This window comes from Antechinus flavipes, chromosome 3, assembly GCF_016432865.1.
Source record: "Antechinus flavipes isolate AdamAnt ecotype Samford, QLD, Australia chromosome 3, AdamAnt_v2, whole genome shotgun sequence".
NCBI lineage: Eukaryota > Metazoa > Chordata > Mammalia > Dasyuromorphia > Dasyuridae > Antechinus > Antechinus flavipes.
The window spans coordinates 79859514-79879923 of record NC_067400.1 but is presented as its reverse complement, the minus strand read 5'-3'; the positions used below and the strand labels follow the sequence as shown (position 1 = coordinate 79879923).

Sequence of the window (20410 nt, the reverse complement as noted above, 5' to 3'; positions counted from 1 at the left end):
AAGAAGAGGAGGAGGAGGAGGAGAAATGCATAATCCGTGTATGAGAGATGGCCATTGTAAATGAAATTGGAGTCTTGTGCAAAGAACAAGAAGACTAGTATATTCCATGGAGGTTCATAAAATATAAGACTGGAAAGCTAAGAAGCAGACAAGTTGTAAAGGATTTTAGAAGCCAGACAGGATAGAGTGCTATCTCAGAGTTTAGAAAATCTGGATGACAATCCCATTTCCATTTCCATGCTTTACTTAATTGTGTTATCATGGGAAGTCTCTTAATCTCTCTGAAACTCATGTGTCTCACCTGTTAAAATATGATAATACTTCAATAGCCTAAAAGTAAAATGTAGTCTGTATCCTCATTAAATTTCTTTTTAATTAAGTTCAAACCTAAATAGCACTATTAAAATCTTACCTTCCTCGTACATTATCTTACTGTTTCCTTGATCTATTTTTCCAGTTTACTTTTTATATTGTTTGAACTCACCAGATATTTATACTGTTAGAATGCACTAAAACATTGAGTGGAAAGAAAAATTGGAATTAATGCAGTTACTCTTGAAATTTTAAATATGTAAAAGTTCCAATTAAAGAAATGAAAAGAATATATTACTGAATATTTCTGAGGTCCCTGGACAAGGTTTCTGTATTTAGGAAGGTTCACCATAGACTTTTCTCTAAATGCCATTATCAAGACACTGTATTAATCTCTAGATCCAATTCACTTGTAGTTTGTGCTCATAAATCACATTTCTGAAACTTTTCATCCAGTTATCTCTGACCCAGAAATAATTTTTACCAAAGCATCGGTATTTAGGTTTTAACACACCTGTAATGGCAAATAGAGTGACAACTCACCCAGAAACTTTAGGATGTAGTTTTATGATGTACCTGAAGAGAATCCAGATGAAAAATGTGTTACATTTTATAGTTTCAGAAATTTTCTTATTTTCTTCTCCAGTGGAATAAGGTAAAAAGAGGTTAGATGATTTGCCCAGATTCACACAGCTAGTGTCTGAGACAAGTCTTTTTGAATCCAGACCCATCGCTCTGTCCACTGAGCTACTTAGCTAGCTCATAGCACATATTAGTAGCATTTAATAAATATTTCCTCATCTGTAAAAAATATTTTCAGACATTTTATATATTCAGTTTAAAATGCTCCCAATTCCCTAGTCCTAGAAAATAATTTTAAGAGTTTTTTTTGAATTTTTGTCAATATTACAAAGAATTTCCAGATTATTTCCATCCCATTACAGCTCTATTATAACAAATACAATTAAGCAAAACATACAATATAGGGACTTCATCTAAAAGTACACCCAACCTTAATCTTCCAGGCCTAAAGTCTTTCCACTTCTCTTTTTAAACTATTTTTCAAATGAACTGTTATCCTGTTTCTACCCCCTTCTATTTGTTCATTGTAACAAACGTACATAGTCAAGCAAATTTAATCTCCTCATTGACTATGTTCAAAAACTATATGTCTCATACTGTACCCTAAAACCATCTTTGAATTGCAAGATTAATAATCTGTGTTCTGGAATCACCTGTGTTCATTGACATGGGGGGATGCTTGAAAAACCTTTAATATTTTCCTAATTAGCTGTATTATGAAGCTGCTGCTGCTGCTGCATATTTTAAAATGGTAATGGAAACCAGAATTGTCTGTATTGTTGAAGGTTACCCATGCTGTTCTCTTAGGAGTGAAACCAATTTATCTGAAGTTTCTAAAGACACACGTTGGGGATTTTGGGTTTCAAGAGGAATGAGGAAGACTGATTTTTATCCTACTTAGTGCATTTTGACTAAAATCTGTGAAAATTACAGCTGTTACATGCTTGTTTTTTGTACTGATGAAGATGCTAATGTAATTCTGCTAATTTTTAAAATCCTGATTAAACACTCCAAGCTAGCTGTCAGAAACATATTAAAGAAGAGATCCTATTTTGAAACCTTTGTTTAAAGTGGCATAAAATTAGCACACAAAGCCAACCAGTATTTAGAGGAAGGCAGCTTGATGCATGTATTAAAATGACATTTTACAATGTTTCACTCTTTCCCAAAGGTGAGAAAGTGTTTTTGCCCAACTTGTGAAATGGCAGAAACTTCGCATTCTTGTTTAGATTTAATTGTTTTTGTTAAGATTTTAGACAAATTATTCCAGTCTTATTTTTGTAGGATCCTGTTATTTTATGTTTTAATTCAGGGTGTTTAATTTCTAGGGTATTTATGAGGTTTGAGGGCAGGAGTGAATGATGGAACAAAAAAAAGCGTGTCAATCTCAGTAGTTAAGCTGACCAAACTTAAGATAGCAAAGGTAAATTTCCTACTAGTAATATTATTTATAATACATGCACATATAGCAATCACATATTTTAGTGGTATAATTAGTCATTCAAAATACTCCAATATAAGTGCAGGTGGATCTTGGTAGTAAAATAATATGGATTAAGCTCATCTTCCCTAAAAGCTGCTCTCTATTTATCTCTGTAACCTAAACAACTTTATGGCAACTCTAGGGACAGAGGTCAAAGGGATAGATGACAAAATGACAGAATTCTGAATTAATCAGCATAGGAGGAGAAAACCTTTGTCAGGATTTAACCCAAACCACATATATTGCTAGAACACACAAATTAAGTCATTCCTGGTATTTATTAAAATGTCCCTTTGTCACTGTAAAAAGCAAAGACATTGACAAATTGTTTAAATGGTGGGAGACCCAGTAGAACAAATTATATTCATTTTATGGTAGGAGCACAAAAGATACCATAGATTATCACAGGATTATAATTTCAGATCTGGAAGCTGCCTCAACTCCCCTTATTTAAGGTCAAGAATCTGAGACTCAAAGAGGGTAAGATTTCTGGATCTTCCTAACTCTCTGACTAACATTTTATTAATTGCTTTCAGCCATAAGAGTTGATGTGCCTTTCTCTAAATCATAAAAACATAAATGAGAATTACATCTAATGTATCTGAGATCATATTTTGTTAGTTCCTATGTTACACGTCTGATAAAGAAAATATAAAAAATAATCATGTAGAGATGATAAGAATGATGAAGCAGTCAAGAATAACACTGATTCTTTGTAGTTATAATAGTTTTTTCTTCTTTTTAGTAGTACAGACATTGATCAACAAGTATGTGTCTGACTACCACTTTTATGATCTTTGCAATGGTTTAAAATATATATATTGTTCAGACTATAGAAGTGCTTGGTTATACACATTCCCTTGAACTTTCTTTGGGGAGCTATTTTTTAAAGCTGTTCTTAAAACCTCCAGTTCAGTAGAAAAGATAAAACAAATCTAAAACTTGAGTCAATCATTTTTATTTCTTGCTTACACTATTAGGGGAAAAAATATTGAGGAAAAGTTTAGAATTTTGACTAGTATGGTGTCTGAGTGTTTCATATATATAATTTCATGCTGAATGCAAAGAAGACACAATAAAAGAGAGCTCAGCACCACAGTATCAGGGTTGGGTCACTGTACCCTTCCTCTCAGGCTCACCTGTGGCCCTTCAGACTATGTTCTTATCGGTTACACTCTACTTACTGCCCTCTGTAAGTGGTGAGTATGATCACTAGCCCACCATCTCTGATGTGTCAAGCTTGTTTCTCTAATTTCAAATCTGAACAGAAATTATGAGACAGTTAATCTTAGAAAATCAGTCTTGAAAAGATAGAATATGAGAGTCAGCTCTGAAAAGATTGAACAGGTCCTAGGAAAAATACTCCATTCACTAGAATTTCTCTCTGTGTACTCCACTATTTTTTTTTCTGAAAACAAGAGAGAAGGGGAGGTATATCTTCGAGGACCCGAAGGGGATGAATATTGTGCTAGAGTAGACATTAGGAAGGCCCTTGTACTAAAGAAAATTCCCCTACAGGAATTTCAATAATTTAATAAAGTTAACAACTTGCTCTTTTGTACTCTACACAATCCTACAAAGGTCAAGGCTACTGGTTTTTCTAAAATTCTCTAGGTCAGAGGACCAAAATCTAAATTCTGTAGCACTGGAAATTTTAATTGGAAATGTTGTTCAGTTATTTCAGTCATGTCTGACTCTTAGTGCCACTGTTTTTGGTAATAATGAAGTGGTTTGCCATTTTCCTTCAGCGTATTTTGCAAATGAACAAACATGATTAAGAAACTTGCCCAGTATCACACAATTAGTAAATGTCTGAGACCAGATTTAAATTTAGGGAAAATGAATCTTCTTGATTCCAATCCCTGTGTTCTATCCACTGCATCACTAGAATGATAAATTTGAAGAGTGGTCTCTTTTAGGAAGAATATGGTTGCATGAGTCCTACAGTTTGGGGGAGTTGGACAGTTATTGTGCAAGGTTGGAGGGAGCTTGAGAAATTCCAGATGAGAAAGGAGTTTAGAAAGTAAAGTGAAAGGAAGCCATAAAAAAATCTTTGCCAATTTTGCAGTTTTCATATGGTGCTGGTACCCATAGCCACCTCTATATTACTAAGAATCATCTTCAGCACTTTGCCATAAATTTTTGATTCAGACATATCCATTTAAATATGAAATGAAATACTACTTCAGCTTAAGTATTAGAAATTATTTATGGTAAATTGTGTCTCTAGTTATCAGCTTAAGTATTAGAAATTATTTACGGTGAATTGTGTCTCTAGTTAATCAGTATAACTCACACCTATCAAACTGGGAATGTCAGTTGGGTATTCTAAGAGTAAGGCAAAATATTGGCTAATATCTATAACAGGGCAGAATGATGACTAAATTCATAGATCATGATTTCATTTGTATGCCTTTGTGAAAGAGAATCATTTGTTAGTTTAGGCCATACTCATTGATTAAAAGTAGCAGTAAATAAGTGCTGACTGAGCTTGGAAGCCTGATGTAAAAGGTAAAAATAGGTGAACAAGAAACATATATGAGGAATTGCAAACAGTAGTAAACTTAATTACAGCTGTTAATAGATTTAATCAAACCATAGAAACATAGTAAAAATAATTAGTTAACCTAGAAAATAAAATTGTGAACATTATTTTTTACTGCTGGCATTAGGTAATGTTTAACCACCCCTAACTGAAGAAGTGTTAAAATTTCAGAAATATTTAAAGGCTTTAGAGAAATATAGATGACTTCATTTAGAATTGTCTAAAATTTTGATGGTTACTTTGATATATTAAGGACTCTGTGTTCTCATGGTATGGCAACTCTACTGAATAAATGACAAGTTATTATAAGAGTATAGATAAGATCTTCATTCATTGGGCAAAAGTGTTTTGATTTGGAAAGAACATAGGTTCTATTATAAGAACTTGTGCGAGAATCCTTGCAATGCTATTCCTTGAACAGAAACATCAGTAGAACTTCACAATTTTTAGGAAATTTCATATTTTGCTTGTACTTTTTATTGGGTTATGCACCATAAAAGTGATAGAAATCTTTAGCATACATATTTTATTCCCTAGGATGATTGAACAAAGATTGTAATGGCTGAATCTTCTAAGAAGTCTTCGATACTCTAAATTTATATTGGGACATATTTTATTGGGGGAACATCCTTTACTCTAGTCACTAATGGTTATCAGTAAACATATTAAGCATCTACTGTTTGCCAGGCACTGTGCTGAGTGTTGAGGATCCAAATAAGAAGATAGTCCCCTTTGTGATCTAAAGAGGAAGATAGCATACAATTGGAAGCTGAAAAATAGAAGGGAATAGGTTGGAGGGAAATAATGTGTGTGTTTCTCATATACAGTTTTACAGATATAAGATAGTAATTATCAAAATTCTTCAGAAAGCAAGTCTAAATTAAAGAATTAAATGTCACTTTAAATTTACTATTTAAAATTTTGACAACACGCCTGAGATTAAAATTCTGTTACCAGCTCCTCAGTCTTTATTTACCAGAGGTTTAAGCTATCATAATGATTTCAATAGACTACATACTGTCAGGACTAAAAAAAAAAAAAAAAAAAAAAAATCCATTGCTCTCCCACAATACAGGCATAGTGCTTGCCAATTGTAAGAAAGCTTTTAGATAAATAAAAACTGCTTTAAGGTATTAACAATTTAATAACCTATTATTTGCTTAGTTGATTGGTATATTGTTATGATTATTATTCATATGTATTGGATTGCAGCAATGTGGAATGTATTCATATGTGTTAGGTTTCAACATTGTGTAGTGCTGACACTCTAATTATACGACAGGTCTAGTGACAAATACAATATTTCCATGTTTTTCCTTTATTGATTATTCTTGTCAGGATTTGAGCTGTTTAAAGAAACATAACATACTGTTTTTGCCAGTAGATTAGAATAATGTGAGTAGAGTGATTATTTTGTATTAGAGTAATCTTTTGATTACTAATCTATTTAAGTCTTATCTTAAAAAGCCATTTATCAGTACTATCAGTTACAGACCAGAATATTTGTAGTCTTCATCCCAAGAAAATTTAAAAAAAAAACTTTGGGGGTATCATTTTTCACTTGAGGAGAGAAGGGTTTCTGGATTTCCCAATTAAAGAAGTCTCTATGAAATGAGCAGTCAATTATGAAAATTATTTTTGAATAGTTAATTTGCATATCCCTAATTATATGTGCTCTTTTTGAAAGGCTGAAGTTATGATGTTTTGATTGATTAGTAATACAATTGTATTATTAATATTGTTGCCAACAAGGTGCCCTTATAAATGGGGGTTTTGAGCAGCTTTTCCAACTAATTTTTTTTAATAATAGGTAGATTTGCTTTATGTAAAGGATGATGGAAGGCTTAATTCCCATTGGTTAGCTTATTTATTTCTTTAAAGTGTGACATTCAACTTACTTTTACAAATATCTGTTTAAAGAAGATCAACTCATACTTAGGATATTAACTGTTTATCTAATATTTTAAAGTGAAAAATCATTCATCAGTAGAATGAATTAGAATAAAATCCAATGCTAAAAAACTTAACTTTTGGCTAATGACTGAATTTCAAGTTTGTATTTGTGTGTGTGTGTGTGTGTGTGTGTGTGTGTGTGTGTGTAATTCAGATTAGCAATCAAAGGATTTGGTATTTTTTGAATAATCATTTTGTTTATATTTGATTTAAAAAAAATAGAATATCACAGAACCTTAGATAAGGAAGGGATTTCTGATATAGTTTAGTCCAACTAATAAATAAATAAAAAAATCCTTCTACAAGATACCTTATAAGGAACACTTTAATCAATCTCATTATTGAATTAATAAATATGGCATCTTTAAAGGCTGTGTGCCATTATGTTCTGTTCTGGGGAATCCTTTTTCATATAAGAATCTCATAATAATGGTAAAATTAGAAGAAATCATATACCATGTCTAGTCCAACCTAAGGTTATATAGAGGGAACATATTTTGTATATTGTCCGAAATAATATAAATTGTTGTTTGATGAACAAGCATTGGGTTCTATCCCTTCTAGGTCTCAGAGAAATTGCTATATAATTCTGGGGAGAAATGGGTTCATCACTATTTGCATACATATGTATCTTTTTTTGGTTCAAACTTGTGATTTTATCAGTTTATTTTAACCTATATGGAAAGTTTCTGCATATTATAGATAGCAAGGTACCTCTAGTTTTATTCCTGAGAGGTTAAGGGAGTTGTCTTTCTATGGTCAAGTAACTTTCATATATTAAAGCAGAACCTGAACTCAGATTTTCTTTAATCCAAGGATTAAGCCTTCTGATTACAATAGCAAATATTTATACATTCATTATTTTTAAAAGTGTTGAGTTTTGTGGGGATACAAATCATATCCAAGTGATGGCTCCTGCCTTCCTGTAGTCTCTAGTATAATAGGGAAGAGCATCTCCTTCTATATTCATTATTTAATAATTTATTACAATTTAATTTATTAAGAAATTTAATAATTAATATTTAATAATTTGAAAATTAATTTGCACTTGGAATGCAAAGCTTGGCACAAGGGGAGATACAAAGTTGGACAAGATAATCCAGACCCTCATGAAGGTGATATGATAGGAAAATGGGACACATATAGAAATAGCTGTAATATGAAGTTCAGGGAGAAGGTATAAATACAAAGCACTATTAGTTTAGAGTAGAGTGATAATTTCTTACTTGTTGGCAAGAGCAAAGATTTTCCGGAGATGTTATTTGAACTGGATCTTGAAACATGAGCAGGATTTGGGCAACATAATTATGGTACCTCTTTAAAAAGACAGTATCATTTTGCATGTATTTTTTGGATTGGACCTATATGGAAACTACCTCTATCAGTGCAGACCAGAGCACAATTAGATTAGGTACATTGCTTACAATCATATAAAATGCATGTGTCAGAGATGACCCTCGAGTCCTACCTGGGTTGCAAATTACTAATTGTAATTATTTTTCATAAATAAAATTTTTAATCACAAAATCCAATTTATCTTTCCTCCATCTCATTCCTGAATTGAAAAAGATAAGAAAGAAAAATTAAAATCATTGCTACAAATATGCAAAATTAGGCAAAACAAATTTCCACTTTGACTACATCAAAAATGTATGTCTCATTTTTCACTCTGAATCCTTTGTTGTTTTATCAGGATGTAGGCAACATCTTTCATCCTTAGTCCTTTGGAGTCATGGCTGGTGATGACAATGATCAGATTTGCTGATTCTTTCTGTTATTTGTCTTCACTATATTGTTGTCATTGAGTAAATTGTTCTCCTGGTTCTATTCAGTCTGTATTAATTAACATTCAATTTCCCCAGCTTTCTCTGAAACCAGCCTTTCCATATTGTTCTTTCCACCACTCCAAAAACATCAATTATCTCTTTTTGTCATTATTTTACTTCTCTGAGCCTACACTGGTGTCCTAAGTTGACCTCTCTGGGTAACACCTTTTCTGAATCATCTTCCTTCTCATTCTCCATTCTTCTTACCTGCTGTTCCCATTTCCTTAGAGCATTATTAGTTTTTTTAAACCTTATTAATGGGATAAATTAAATTATACTGATATATTTTCAGGTGCTAATATTTTATTTTATTTGTTCTCCTTGTCAGGCAGCCTTAGCTTTCAATACTAGTGACTCAATACAAGAAAGTGATTTGGATAGGATTAATAGAGATGTTGGTACAATGCAAGTTAGTACAGGAAAGATTTTTTTAAATAAATATGTCATCTTGTTGTCACTATTGAGTCACATCACATAAAAAGCCTCCTTCAAGGACCAACCTGGTTAACCTCAGAATTTCTTCTTCCTCTTTCCTTTTGTTTTGTTTTTTTAATTCCCACTTAATTTTGGAGTTAGGACAGTTGGTTCGAATATAGCTTCTGATAATGAAGATCAGAATGACTTTGGTCACAATCACTTATTTGCCTGAATCTTGGTTTTCTCTTCTATAATATGAGGTTGTGGTATTGTAATGAGAAGACTTGGGTTTAAGATCCAGCTCCTTATTAGCTCTAGGACTTAGTCATCATCGAAGTTAACTGATATGTAATTACTAATATTTATGTCATAAGTCTGTTGTAAGGACCTAATTAAATAATTTATCCCAAAAGCTTTATAATCCTAAAGAAATATATAAACATGAGATATCATTATTTTTATTATGATTAGTGTTGAACCAAATCTTTTTTCTAGTTTGGAAAAATTCATACAAAGCTTTTTTCCCCTAATTTATAAGAGGATGAAGGAGGTTGGAAAGAGTACAGAGAGCATGTTATTATAAAGATCTAAGGAAGTAGGTAAGCATTTTAGAACTCTTTGTAAAGAGTGTAAGAACCATGTTCATCTAAAAACAATAGAAATGATGAATTACAATTTATTATGGTCTATGTTGAAACAAAATATATGCCATATAAAATAACTGTTTTTATTACTTTATTTATAGCTGATTGCTGTGTTTGATGAACAAGAATCAATTTCTAAGGTTGAGAGCCCCAATGGAAATCAAAGAGAGAGCCATAGCCCAGACCCTTTTGATGCAGAAGTGGTTACCCAGCTGGCTGCCTTTAAACCCATTGGTGGAGAAATTGAAGTAACTACTTCTGCTCTGAAATTAGGTATGTATGTGTACATAAGTGTATTGCCTACAATGTCTGAAATGACTCCTTGTTTTGAAATTTCTATTAGGTAGTGTTTCAGGTTTGTGTTTTTCTTTACAGCCATTTCTTTAAAAAAAAAAACAAATAGTATTTTATTTATTAATTTATTCAGATACATTCAAAGATAGTTTTCAACATTCAGTCTTTCCAAAATCTTGTCCTTCAAATTTTTCTCCTCTCTAACCCCCAATCTCCAAGACAGCAAACAATCCTATATAGGTTAAATGTGCAATTCTTCTAAACATATTTCCATATTTGTCATGCTGAGCAAGAAAAAACAGATCAAAAGTGGAAAAAATGCAAGAAAGAAAAAAAAAACAAGCAAGCAAACAACAACAAAAAGTGAAATTACTATGCTTTGATCCATATTCAGTCTCCATAATTAAGTTTATTAGAATGGCCTTGAATCACCTCATTGTTGCAAAGAGCCAAGTCTATAACAATTGATTGTCACATAATCTTATTCTTACTGTGTACAGTGTTCTCTTGGTTCTGTACCCTTCACTTAGCATCTAAGTTATTTCCTTTAAAAAATAATTTAATCTTCATTTCTTTCCCTATAAAATGACAATTTGCACATTTATTTCTGATGATATTTAAGAGACAGTAGAAACCATAAGTCCTTTTCTCATGCTTTATTGAAATGGCCTCCTAATTGGTCTTCTAGCTTCAAGTCTTTTATATAGTTGCTGATATGATTTTACTAATGCAAAACAAGTCTTACCATGCCATTTTCCTACTCAGTATGACTGCTTAATTTTTCTAAGATCAAATATAAACTCATATGACTTTTAAAGCACTTCACAAATTTCATACATACACATACACACACACTTACACATGTATATATACTCAATTAATAATAGAAATCTATGTTATCCAACAGGGAAGTTGAAGGGGAAGACAGAAGAAGAGTGGTAGAAATAAAAGGAAGGAAGTGATAAGAAGCAAAACAGACTTTAGAGAAAGGACAGGATAAATAAAAGAAAATAGCATAAAGGGAAGTGATCATAACTGTGAATATAAATAGGACAAACTCACCCAGATAAGGGGAAGTGGAAAACAGAATGGATTAGAAACCAGAATCCAACAATGTTATTTACAAGAAACACACAAAACAGAGACACACACATTGGATTAAAATAAGGGACCAAAGCAGAGTCTTACTATTTTTTTGCCTAAAGTAAGAAAAGTTGGGTTATCAGTCGTGATCTCAGACAAAGCAAAAGTGAAAATAGCCCTATATAAGTGGGAACACTATTTACTAAAATGCATCATAGATGATGAAATAATATCAGTATTAAATATATATGCACCAAATGGCAGAGCATCTAGATTGTTAAAGAAAAAATTAAATGAATTAAAGGAGGAAATTATAGTTAAACTCTACTAATAGGGGACTTCAGCTTTCTATCTCAGAGCTCGATAAGTCTAGCCACAATATAAATGAGGAAAAAACTTAAAGAGTTGAACAGGATCTTGGAAATAGGATACTTAATTAACTCTATCTTAGAAAAAGAAATTAAACAAACAGTGAGTTTCCTAAGGAAAAAACCCCCAGGATCAAATAGATTTACAAGTGAATTTTGCCAAACATTGAAGGAACAATTAATCTCAGTACTATATCATTTGAAGAAATATATCATTAAGAAGGACTCCTACCTATTGTCTTTTATGATGTAAATATGGTTTAAATACTTACTAGAAAGAAGCCAAGAAAGAAAACTACTTAATAAGGATCAATGCAAATATTTTAAATGAGATATTAGCAAGAAGAGTTAAGCAATATATCATACAGATTTTACTCTAGGACTAGGTCAGATTTAGACAAAGAATCCAGGTCTGGTTCAAAATTAGAAAAGCTATAAGCCCAATTGACCACATCAATACAAAAAATGACAAAAATATGCAGAAAAAGTCTTTTGACAAAATATCCATTCCTTTTGTTGTGTTAGAAAACATAGGAATCAGAAGAGCTTGTCTTAAAATTATAAGTAGAAACTATCTACTAGAGCAAATATCTCTAATGAAGTTAACCTTGGACTTTTCCCACTAAGATTAGGGGTGAAACAAGGATATGCATTGTCAGTATTGTACTAAAAATACTAGCTGTAGCAATAAGAAAGAAAAAAAAAAGAATTGAAGGAGTTAGAATAAATGATGTGGAAACAAAACTCATTTTTTGCAGATGATAACATGATATACTTAGAGGACTCTGGAGAATCAACTAAAAAACTAGATCAGACAATCACAGTAAAATTTTTTACAGTAAAATTCAGTAAATATGTAGGATATAAAATAAACTCATATAGATCACCAGCATTCCCATATACTTTTAACAAATCCCAGCAGGAAGAAATAGAAAAATTCCATTTTAAATAACTCCAATCAATATGAAATATTTGAGGATCTACCTACCAATTCAAACCTAGGAATTATATGAAGAGAATTATAAACAAAACAAAAATGTCTTAACTTAAATAAAGACAGATCTAAACAATTGGAAAAATATTAGTTGTTCATGAGTAGGTCAAGTCAGGATAATAAAAATGTTATTTCTCTATAAATTAATTTAATTAATCATTGTCATTCCAATAAAACTACCAAAAGGTTATTTTATAGACCTAGAAAAAATAGTAACAGAATTCATTTAGAAAAAGAAGAGATCAAGAATATTAAGAGAATTATTAAAAATATTAACCAAAGAAAATGGGAAGGGCAGGATTTCAAATTTTGTTACCAATCAGTAATCATCAAAACTATCTAGGACAAGATATTAGATTCAATACAAAATATGTCCTACTTACCATTGAAAAACCTAAAGATCCAGGCTTTTAGCATGAGAACTCAACATTTGACAAAAATTGCTGGGAAAACTGAGAAGCAGCTTGACCAAAATTAATCATACACTAATATCTAGCACTGTATACCAAGATTAGGTCAAAATAGTTGAATCAGTTAGCCATAAAGGGTGATATACATAAATTAAGGCTTTTGGGGAAGTATATGGGAAAATATACCTGTTAGATCCATGGATAAGGGAAGAGGTATTGACCAAAGTAGAGACCAAAGGAAATAAAATTTCCATTAATGTGCTGCTGAAAATCAATCAACTAATATGTATTTAGTTAGATAATTTACATTACATGAAATTTAAAAAAATTGCATCAACAGAAAACACACAGGCAAAATTAGAAGTAAAACAGGAAACTTAGTGGGGGGTGGATTTTGCAGCAAGTTTCTCTTATAAAGGCTTAATTTCTCAAATATGTATGGAGTTGAGCCAAATTTATAAAAATAAAAACAATTCTCCAGTCGACAAATGGTCAAAAAATATAAATGGGCAGGTTTTAGAAGAAAAAAATCAAAGTTATCAATAATTCTATGAAAAATGCTCTACATCACCATTGATTAGAAAAATGAAAATTAAGACAACTCAGAAATACTTCCAAATACCTATCTGATTAGTTAAGATGGCAGAAAAGGAAAATGAGAAATGCTGGCATAGTGGGAAAATTGGGACACTGTACTATTGGTGGAATAATGAGCTAGTCCAACCATTTAGGAAAATAACTTGGAACTATACATGCTTTTTAACCTTCATTGTTGCAGGGTCCAAGAGTATATAGGGAATTAGCTCATCATCTCAAAGTCTAGGTCCTTCAGCATCGAGGCATATATGTCACCAGAAATATTCAGGACAGCTCAAACTAACACCATGGAATGACTCCTGGAAGCCTATCACTGTATATATTCTGCAAGGATATGTTCCAATCCAACATGTTTGCATTGATTTATATGAATTGCCTGGAAATGGAAATGGCAAAAAATTCCAGGTATTTTTGCTAAGAAAACCCCAAATGGAGTCATGAACAATCTACTCAGATGAAAGGACATGTATCTCTGCTTGTATTGTCACTACTGGTACAATAAAAACTCCTTGAGGGGAAGAATTTTTTCATTTTGGTTTGTTTATTTGTTTTCCATCCTTGGCATATAGCATAACTATTGATACTTAGTAGACACTTGATAAATACTCATCCATTGATTGATTTTCAGGAGCACATTAAAAGCTAAAGTATTGATGGCTAAGAGTCTACCAATATGATAAATCTCTCTTAAGACTATCAAAAAACCCAAATAATTTTTACTTAGCTGTAGTTTGCTAAAAAATGTGGATAAGAATAAGAGCTACTTTCTACTGTTTATACTTCTATCCTAAGGATAGATCTAGAATTTTGGAAAGAATTTGGAATTGTGGCTTTGAAGATGATAAAGTACTGCTTTGCTTAAAAAGAAATACAGAGAAGCTATTTTGTTTAGAATTAGCTCTGATTATGCTGAGGTGTTTTTTTTTTCCTTCCAATGTATTTTTTATTTCGTAAAATCTGAAATCTGCATAGGGAGTTAGTAGCATGGGAGAATGAATAAATAGATGCTCTGCAAACATTTTACTGAAATTGTATTTGTTCTTTATCAAATTATCAAAATAGCATTTTCACTGGTGTCACTTGAGACTTTGCTCTTTTATGTTCGTCCAATCTGTTATAATTTTCAGCTCAATATATTTGTGCACTGAGTGACTCATCAGTATTTCTTGACACCTGACTCTTAAGAAACCTCCCTCTTTCATTTCCCTTTCCTATTTAGCATGTAGACAAAATGTTCTTAAAAAAAAAGAGTATTCTTGGATGATAAAGGGAAAACTGTGAAATATGGCAGCCATGTTTGTATTTGTTTATTTTTTAAAACTGTTTTCATGGAGCAAGCATTTCCATAACACAATAGAATAAGAAAAACATTATTGTACATAAAATTGCAAAAATGTTATATACAAGTTGGTATTTATTTTAAATTTAAAATAACTTTCTTTTCCCCCATTTTCTCCTCTTCCTGCCTTCCCCTACTCCTACCTCTCCCTAAAAGACATAGTACTAATTCTTTTTATTGGAAATAAAACATTTTTTTCCCTCAGTCCTTGTGAGAGGAATTCCTTGCTCCCTTAACTTAGGTAACATAGAACTATTTTCCAGTTGTTAATGCTTTTGCCTCTTCAAATCCACTCCAAAAACCAACCAAACAAAAACCTTTGGTTTTTTTTTTTTTTTTTTTTTACTTTTCTGTATAAATTTTGTAATTTTTCTGGAGAACTTAATCTCTCTGTCAGGCTGGAATTTGATCATTTGTTCAACTTTCTATTTGTAGTACCTAGGATAGTGGCATTTAATAAAAGCATGTTGTTGAGTTGAATTGAATTTAATCTTGTGTGGATGATATAGCTTAGTAAAAAGGGTACTGGACTTGAAATCAGGAGATCCAAGATTTAACCTTGATTCTATCACTTTTAAGCCTTACAACCTTAGATGACTCTTAGCTTTTATTTTATTTATGAGCTAATAAATATTATTCTGTGATACTCAAGTGCTAGCCTCTTGCTGTATCCAAATATACAGCCAATTTCCTGAAAAAAAAATGTAGCTCTTCTTTTTGTCTAAAACAGTGGAAGATATAAAATAAAGTCTATATTTTGCCTCCATTTTTTAAAAAAGCAAAACATGTTAAATGATATATCACGATGAGAACAACTGGAGGTGGCCAGAAAGGACATTGTGTAGGCTTCTGTTTATCTGCAGCACAATTTTTGATGGCAGGCAAATCTCTGAATTTGCATAATGGCTATCTCTCTACCTATTATGCAAATATTATGGGAAGAAAAAGGGTAATAAGGGAAAAAGAAAGTGAAAATTGTTCTTGCTTATTGTAATATTCTTCTTGTTTCTGTTTGTCTCTCCCTCCTTCCCTCCCTCCCTATTTTATTCCTTCCCTCCTTCCCCCCTCCTTTCCTCTCTGCTTATCCCTCGCCCCTTTCTTCCTTCCTTCCTTCTTTCCTTCTTTCCTTCCTTCCTTCCTTCCTTCCTTCCGCAATGAAGAATTTAAATTTACAAGCATCCTCACTTAGAAATCTAAATACAAAGTTATTCTCCTCCCAAGCCTTCCATAAAATTTGTCTTTGTCCTTCTACACCTTACTTAACAGTGCTTTCCCTTATCTCTTATTTTGGACAAAAACATATATTGTCAAGTGATCAAAGAACTATGTATAATGTTTGATGCAGAAATAAGAATGGCAGTTTTACTTTTTAAGATTTGTACTCCATTACTTATATAACCTCCTTTCAATTTTACTTCAATTTGCAGCCACGTGGTATTAAAGGTCATATCTAACAGCAAGATTGCAAGGTAGATAGAGTGTAAGGCTGAACTTGGGAAGGACTGAGTTAAAATCTTGCCTTGGACACTTTATTTACTTTCTCACCCTTGGGAAATCACTTAACTTCTTTCAACCTTGTTTTGCCCTGTTTTTTTTTTTTTAATAGCTTTTTATTTACAAGTTAAATGCATGGGTAATTTTACAGCATTGACAATTGCCAAACTTTTTGTTCCAATTTTTCCCCTCTTTCCCATTTCCTCCTCCTGATGGCAGGTTGACCAATACATGTTAAATATGTTAAAGTATAAATTAAATACAATATAAATATACATGTCCTAACAGTTATTTTTCTGTACAAAAAGAATTGGACTTTGAAATAGTATATAATTAGCATATAAAGAAATCAAAAATACAGGCAGACAAAAATATAGGGATTGGGAATTCAATGTAGCTGTTCATAGTCATCTCCCAGAGTTCTTTTACTGGGTGTAGCTGGTTCAATTCGTTACTGCTCTATTGGAACTGATTTGGTTCATCTCATTTTTGAAGATGGCCACATCCATCAGAATTGATTATCATATAGTATTGTTGCTGAAGTATATAATGATCTCCTGGTCCTGCTCATTTTACTCAGCATCAGTTCATGTAAGTCTCTCTAGGTCTTTCTGAAATCATCCTGCTGGTCATTTCTTACCAAACAATAATATTCCATAATATTCATATACTACAATTTATTCAGCCATTCTCCAATTGATGGGCATCCACTCAGTGGATTTCTAGCCACTACAAAGAGACCTGCCACAAACATTCTTGCACATACAGATTCCTTTCCCTTCTTTAAGATTTCTTTGGGACATAAGCCCAGCAGAAACACTGCTGGATCAAAGGGTATGCACAGTTTGATAACTTTTTGAGCATGGTTCCAAATTTGTTTTGCCCTGTTTTTAAATGTGGTTATTAATACCTTCTCTTTTACTAGCTTGTAGTGAAACTTAAATGAATCATTAATGGAAAGTGTTTGTAAACTATTATCTAGTCTTAAATTTCATTTTATAGATTAGGAAATCAAGGCACAGAGGGATTAAGTGACTTGTCTAAAATCACTTAGTAAGTGGTAGAGTTGGGCTTTGAGCACAAGTTTTTAGACTAGGAATCTTTCAGTATTTTCACTGCACCTGGCCATTGGGTTCTTATTGGTTTATTGTGATAAAGGCAGGATTCATATGGTTCAAGTCCTTCTTTAATGTATCAATTACTTATTGAATAAGGATCTCACTTTTTCAGCATTGAATTCATATTTTTGCCTGACTAAAAATTATGCAATACATAATACTTTCTTTTGCCGTTTCTGAGCTTTATAAGAGTAACTCCCTCTTTTTTTTTATTTTTTCATTTGTTCCATGGATTGCTGTGGCCAAATAATTCATGACCCATTGGTCAATCCAATGAACTTCTTAATATGTAGGTAGTTTTAGTCTTAGACAAGAGAATTTGCTGTTGATGCTGTCCTTGGAGTCTTTCCATCTTGGTATAACTCATATGAGATAGTATTTTACATGTAGAACTTTGGAGCATCACTGAGGTCCCTTTGTGCGATGGTAACTCAGTTGAATAGGTCTATTACTATCACCACCATTATCATCATTATCATGACTAACATTACTACTATCATTAGTAGTAGTACCATTACTAGTTCCAGCACTGCTGCCACTCCCATTCCACTACTTCTATTACCACTACTAGTATATCATAAATAGACCAAACTTGTAAGAAAGCAAGACAAACAAACAAACAAAATACTATGCTTTGATCCATATTCCATCACCATAATTCTCTCTTTGGAGGAATGGACATTTTCCATGCCAAGTGTATTAGAATTTCCTTGAATCATTGCATTGTTGAAAAAAGACAAGTCTATCATAGTTGATCATCACATGATGTCATTGTTACTGTGTACAATGTTCTCTTGGTTCTGCTTGCTTCACTCAGGATCAGTTCATGTAAGTCTTTCCAGTCTTTTCTGAAATCATCCCAGCAAAGGTCATAAGAATAAAAAAAAATGTATATAAGGGTTTCTTAATTTCTTTTTGGATCTCAGATCTCTATGACAGTTTGGTAAAACCTATGAATGATTTTTCAAAGTAATGATTTAATACATGAAATAAGATTACAGAAAAAGAAAAGATAATCATATTGAAATTAAGTTTATAGGGGCTTTTTGTTTTTGTTTGTTTTTTTTTTTTTGTAACTTTTCATTGGCCACTCGGTTAAGAACTCCTATTCTACAGAGAGCTTGTCTATACAGATCAAAATCAGATAATTATGGGTGACTGCAGAAATGGAAACCAAGAAAGTTGTGGAATGTGCTGGAAAATATTGTTTAGAATTAAGAAATACAAGTGGTCAAAGATTTAAAAATTAACTTAGAGGGCTTGAGCCTGTATATTATGAATATTTAAATTTACAAGAAGGAGAATCACATGACACTAGATATGGTGAGATCCAGACATCATTTTATTGTGGAAAATGCATTGGAATTGAGTTCAAGTACCATTTCTCTAATTACTAATTAAATGACAATAGGCAATTCACTATCTTGTGTTTTACTCCTCATTTTCTCCACTTACAAAAAAAATGAAGGAAATAAGCATTTATTAAACACCTGCTATATATCAGGCACCATGTTATAATATTTTACAAATATTCAATTTGATCTTTCCAATAATTCTAGGGTATAGGTTCTGTTATCATCCCCATTTTATAGAAGAGGAAACAGACAGAATTTTAACACCTTGCCTCAGATCACAGAGTTCTTAAGTGTCTGTGGATAGATTTGAATTTGAATCTTCTGACTCTAGATCTTATGGTTTACTCACTAGACCAACTAGATACCTCAACTAAATAAATAGTAAATAAATAATAATAGTCATCTAGCATTTATATAGTTCTTAAAGATTTCCGGATTAGCTTATAAATATCCCATTTGATTCTCACAATGACTCTGGAAAATAGGCACTATTATTACCTTCAATTTACAGATAATAATTTGAATCTCAGAAGGACTGTGACTTGCTCAGAGTCATATAACTATTAAGTTTCTCATTCCAGATTGGAATTCCTGGACATTTTGAAATCCTTAAAAAATCCTGAATAATATATAAATGTCAGTTATTCTTGCTATTGCTGTTCTTGCTACTAATCACTACCACCACCGCCATTACTATTACTGACTGCAGTCATGAAAAAGCAAATTGACTGTATCTTATTAAAGTTTAGAATTTAAACCAACATTAGCAGTTACTCAATTCAGTCAAAATCCTCATTTTGTGGATGAGGAGATAACCTGGAGAAGAAGCAACTTGATCACTCAAGATTCCACAGATGGCAAATAACAAAGCCAGATTTAGAACACAGATTTTTTAACTCCAAATTCTACCATCTGTCTTTCACACAGTCATATAGTGCCTATCATAACAAACAAGAAGCAAATTGCAAAGGACAAAATTAAAAGAAAAACTATGAAAAGAATTTGCATTCAATTAGAAAAAGTCCAACCTTATGCTAAAAAAATTTAAAAGACTACTAATTTTGCCAAAATTTGAAAATAAAGAAATAATCAATGACTTTGAATATTATCATTTCTCTGTAAGATTAACTGATAAAATTATTTTCACAACATGGAGTCCCAAAGTCCCCAAAAGTGGCTCTGTTATCAAATACTTGATTACTTTACAAGTAGGAGGGATATGAAAGCCAAGAGTAATACCATTTTAGAATGTAAAGTAGTTTCTAAAACATGGAGGATGATAAGGGAAGATTGGAAAAACAGAGCATTAAAAAGTAGTGGATGGGAAAATGAGTCTGTGGAAAATTTAATATGAGATTCAAATGAGCCATATCATCCAAGATCACTTATAGGTGAAACTAGAAAAAGATGAGAAATGGAACCTATTTCCCAGCAAACCCTTCTCGTGATCAGTGACAGCAGAACCAATACAGTTGACTTCTCAGACCTCAATACCTGATGTGCCACATGAGGAAGCATAAATGGCATTTAAGAAGATGAAGCTGGGTTCTATTTTAGGCGAGGGCCAGTTTCAAAAAATTGAAGGGATTGATTTTA

General features: G+C 32.1%; 1 protein-coding gene across 2 annotated transcripts in view; it reads left to right on the top strand.

The window, feature by feature from the left end:
• PARD3B (par-3 family cell polarity regulator beta) overlaps positions 1-20410 on the top strand; it is a 1324210-nt gene that overhangs the window by 541253 nt on the left and 762547 nt on the right. For both annotated transcript variants that reach the window (XM_051983714.1, XM_051983713.1), the window contains exon 3: positions 9864-10035. In XM_051983714.1, coding sequence (XP_051839674.1) covers positions 9864-10035 — 172 coding nt within the window. The remainder of the gene's footprint in view (positions 1-9863; positions 10036-20410) is intronic.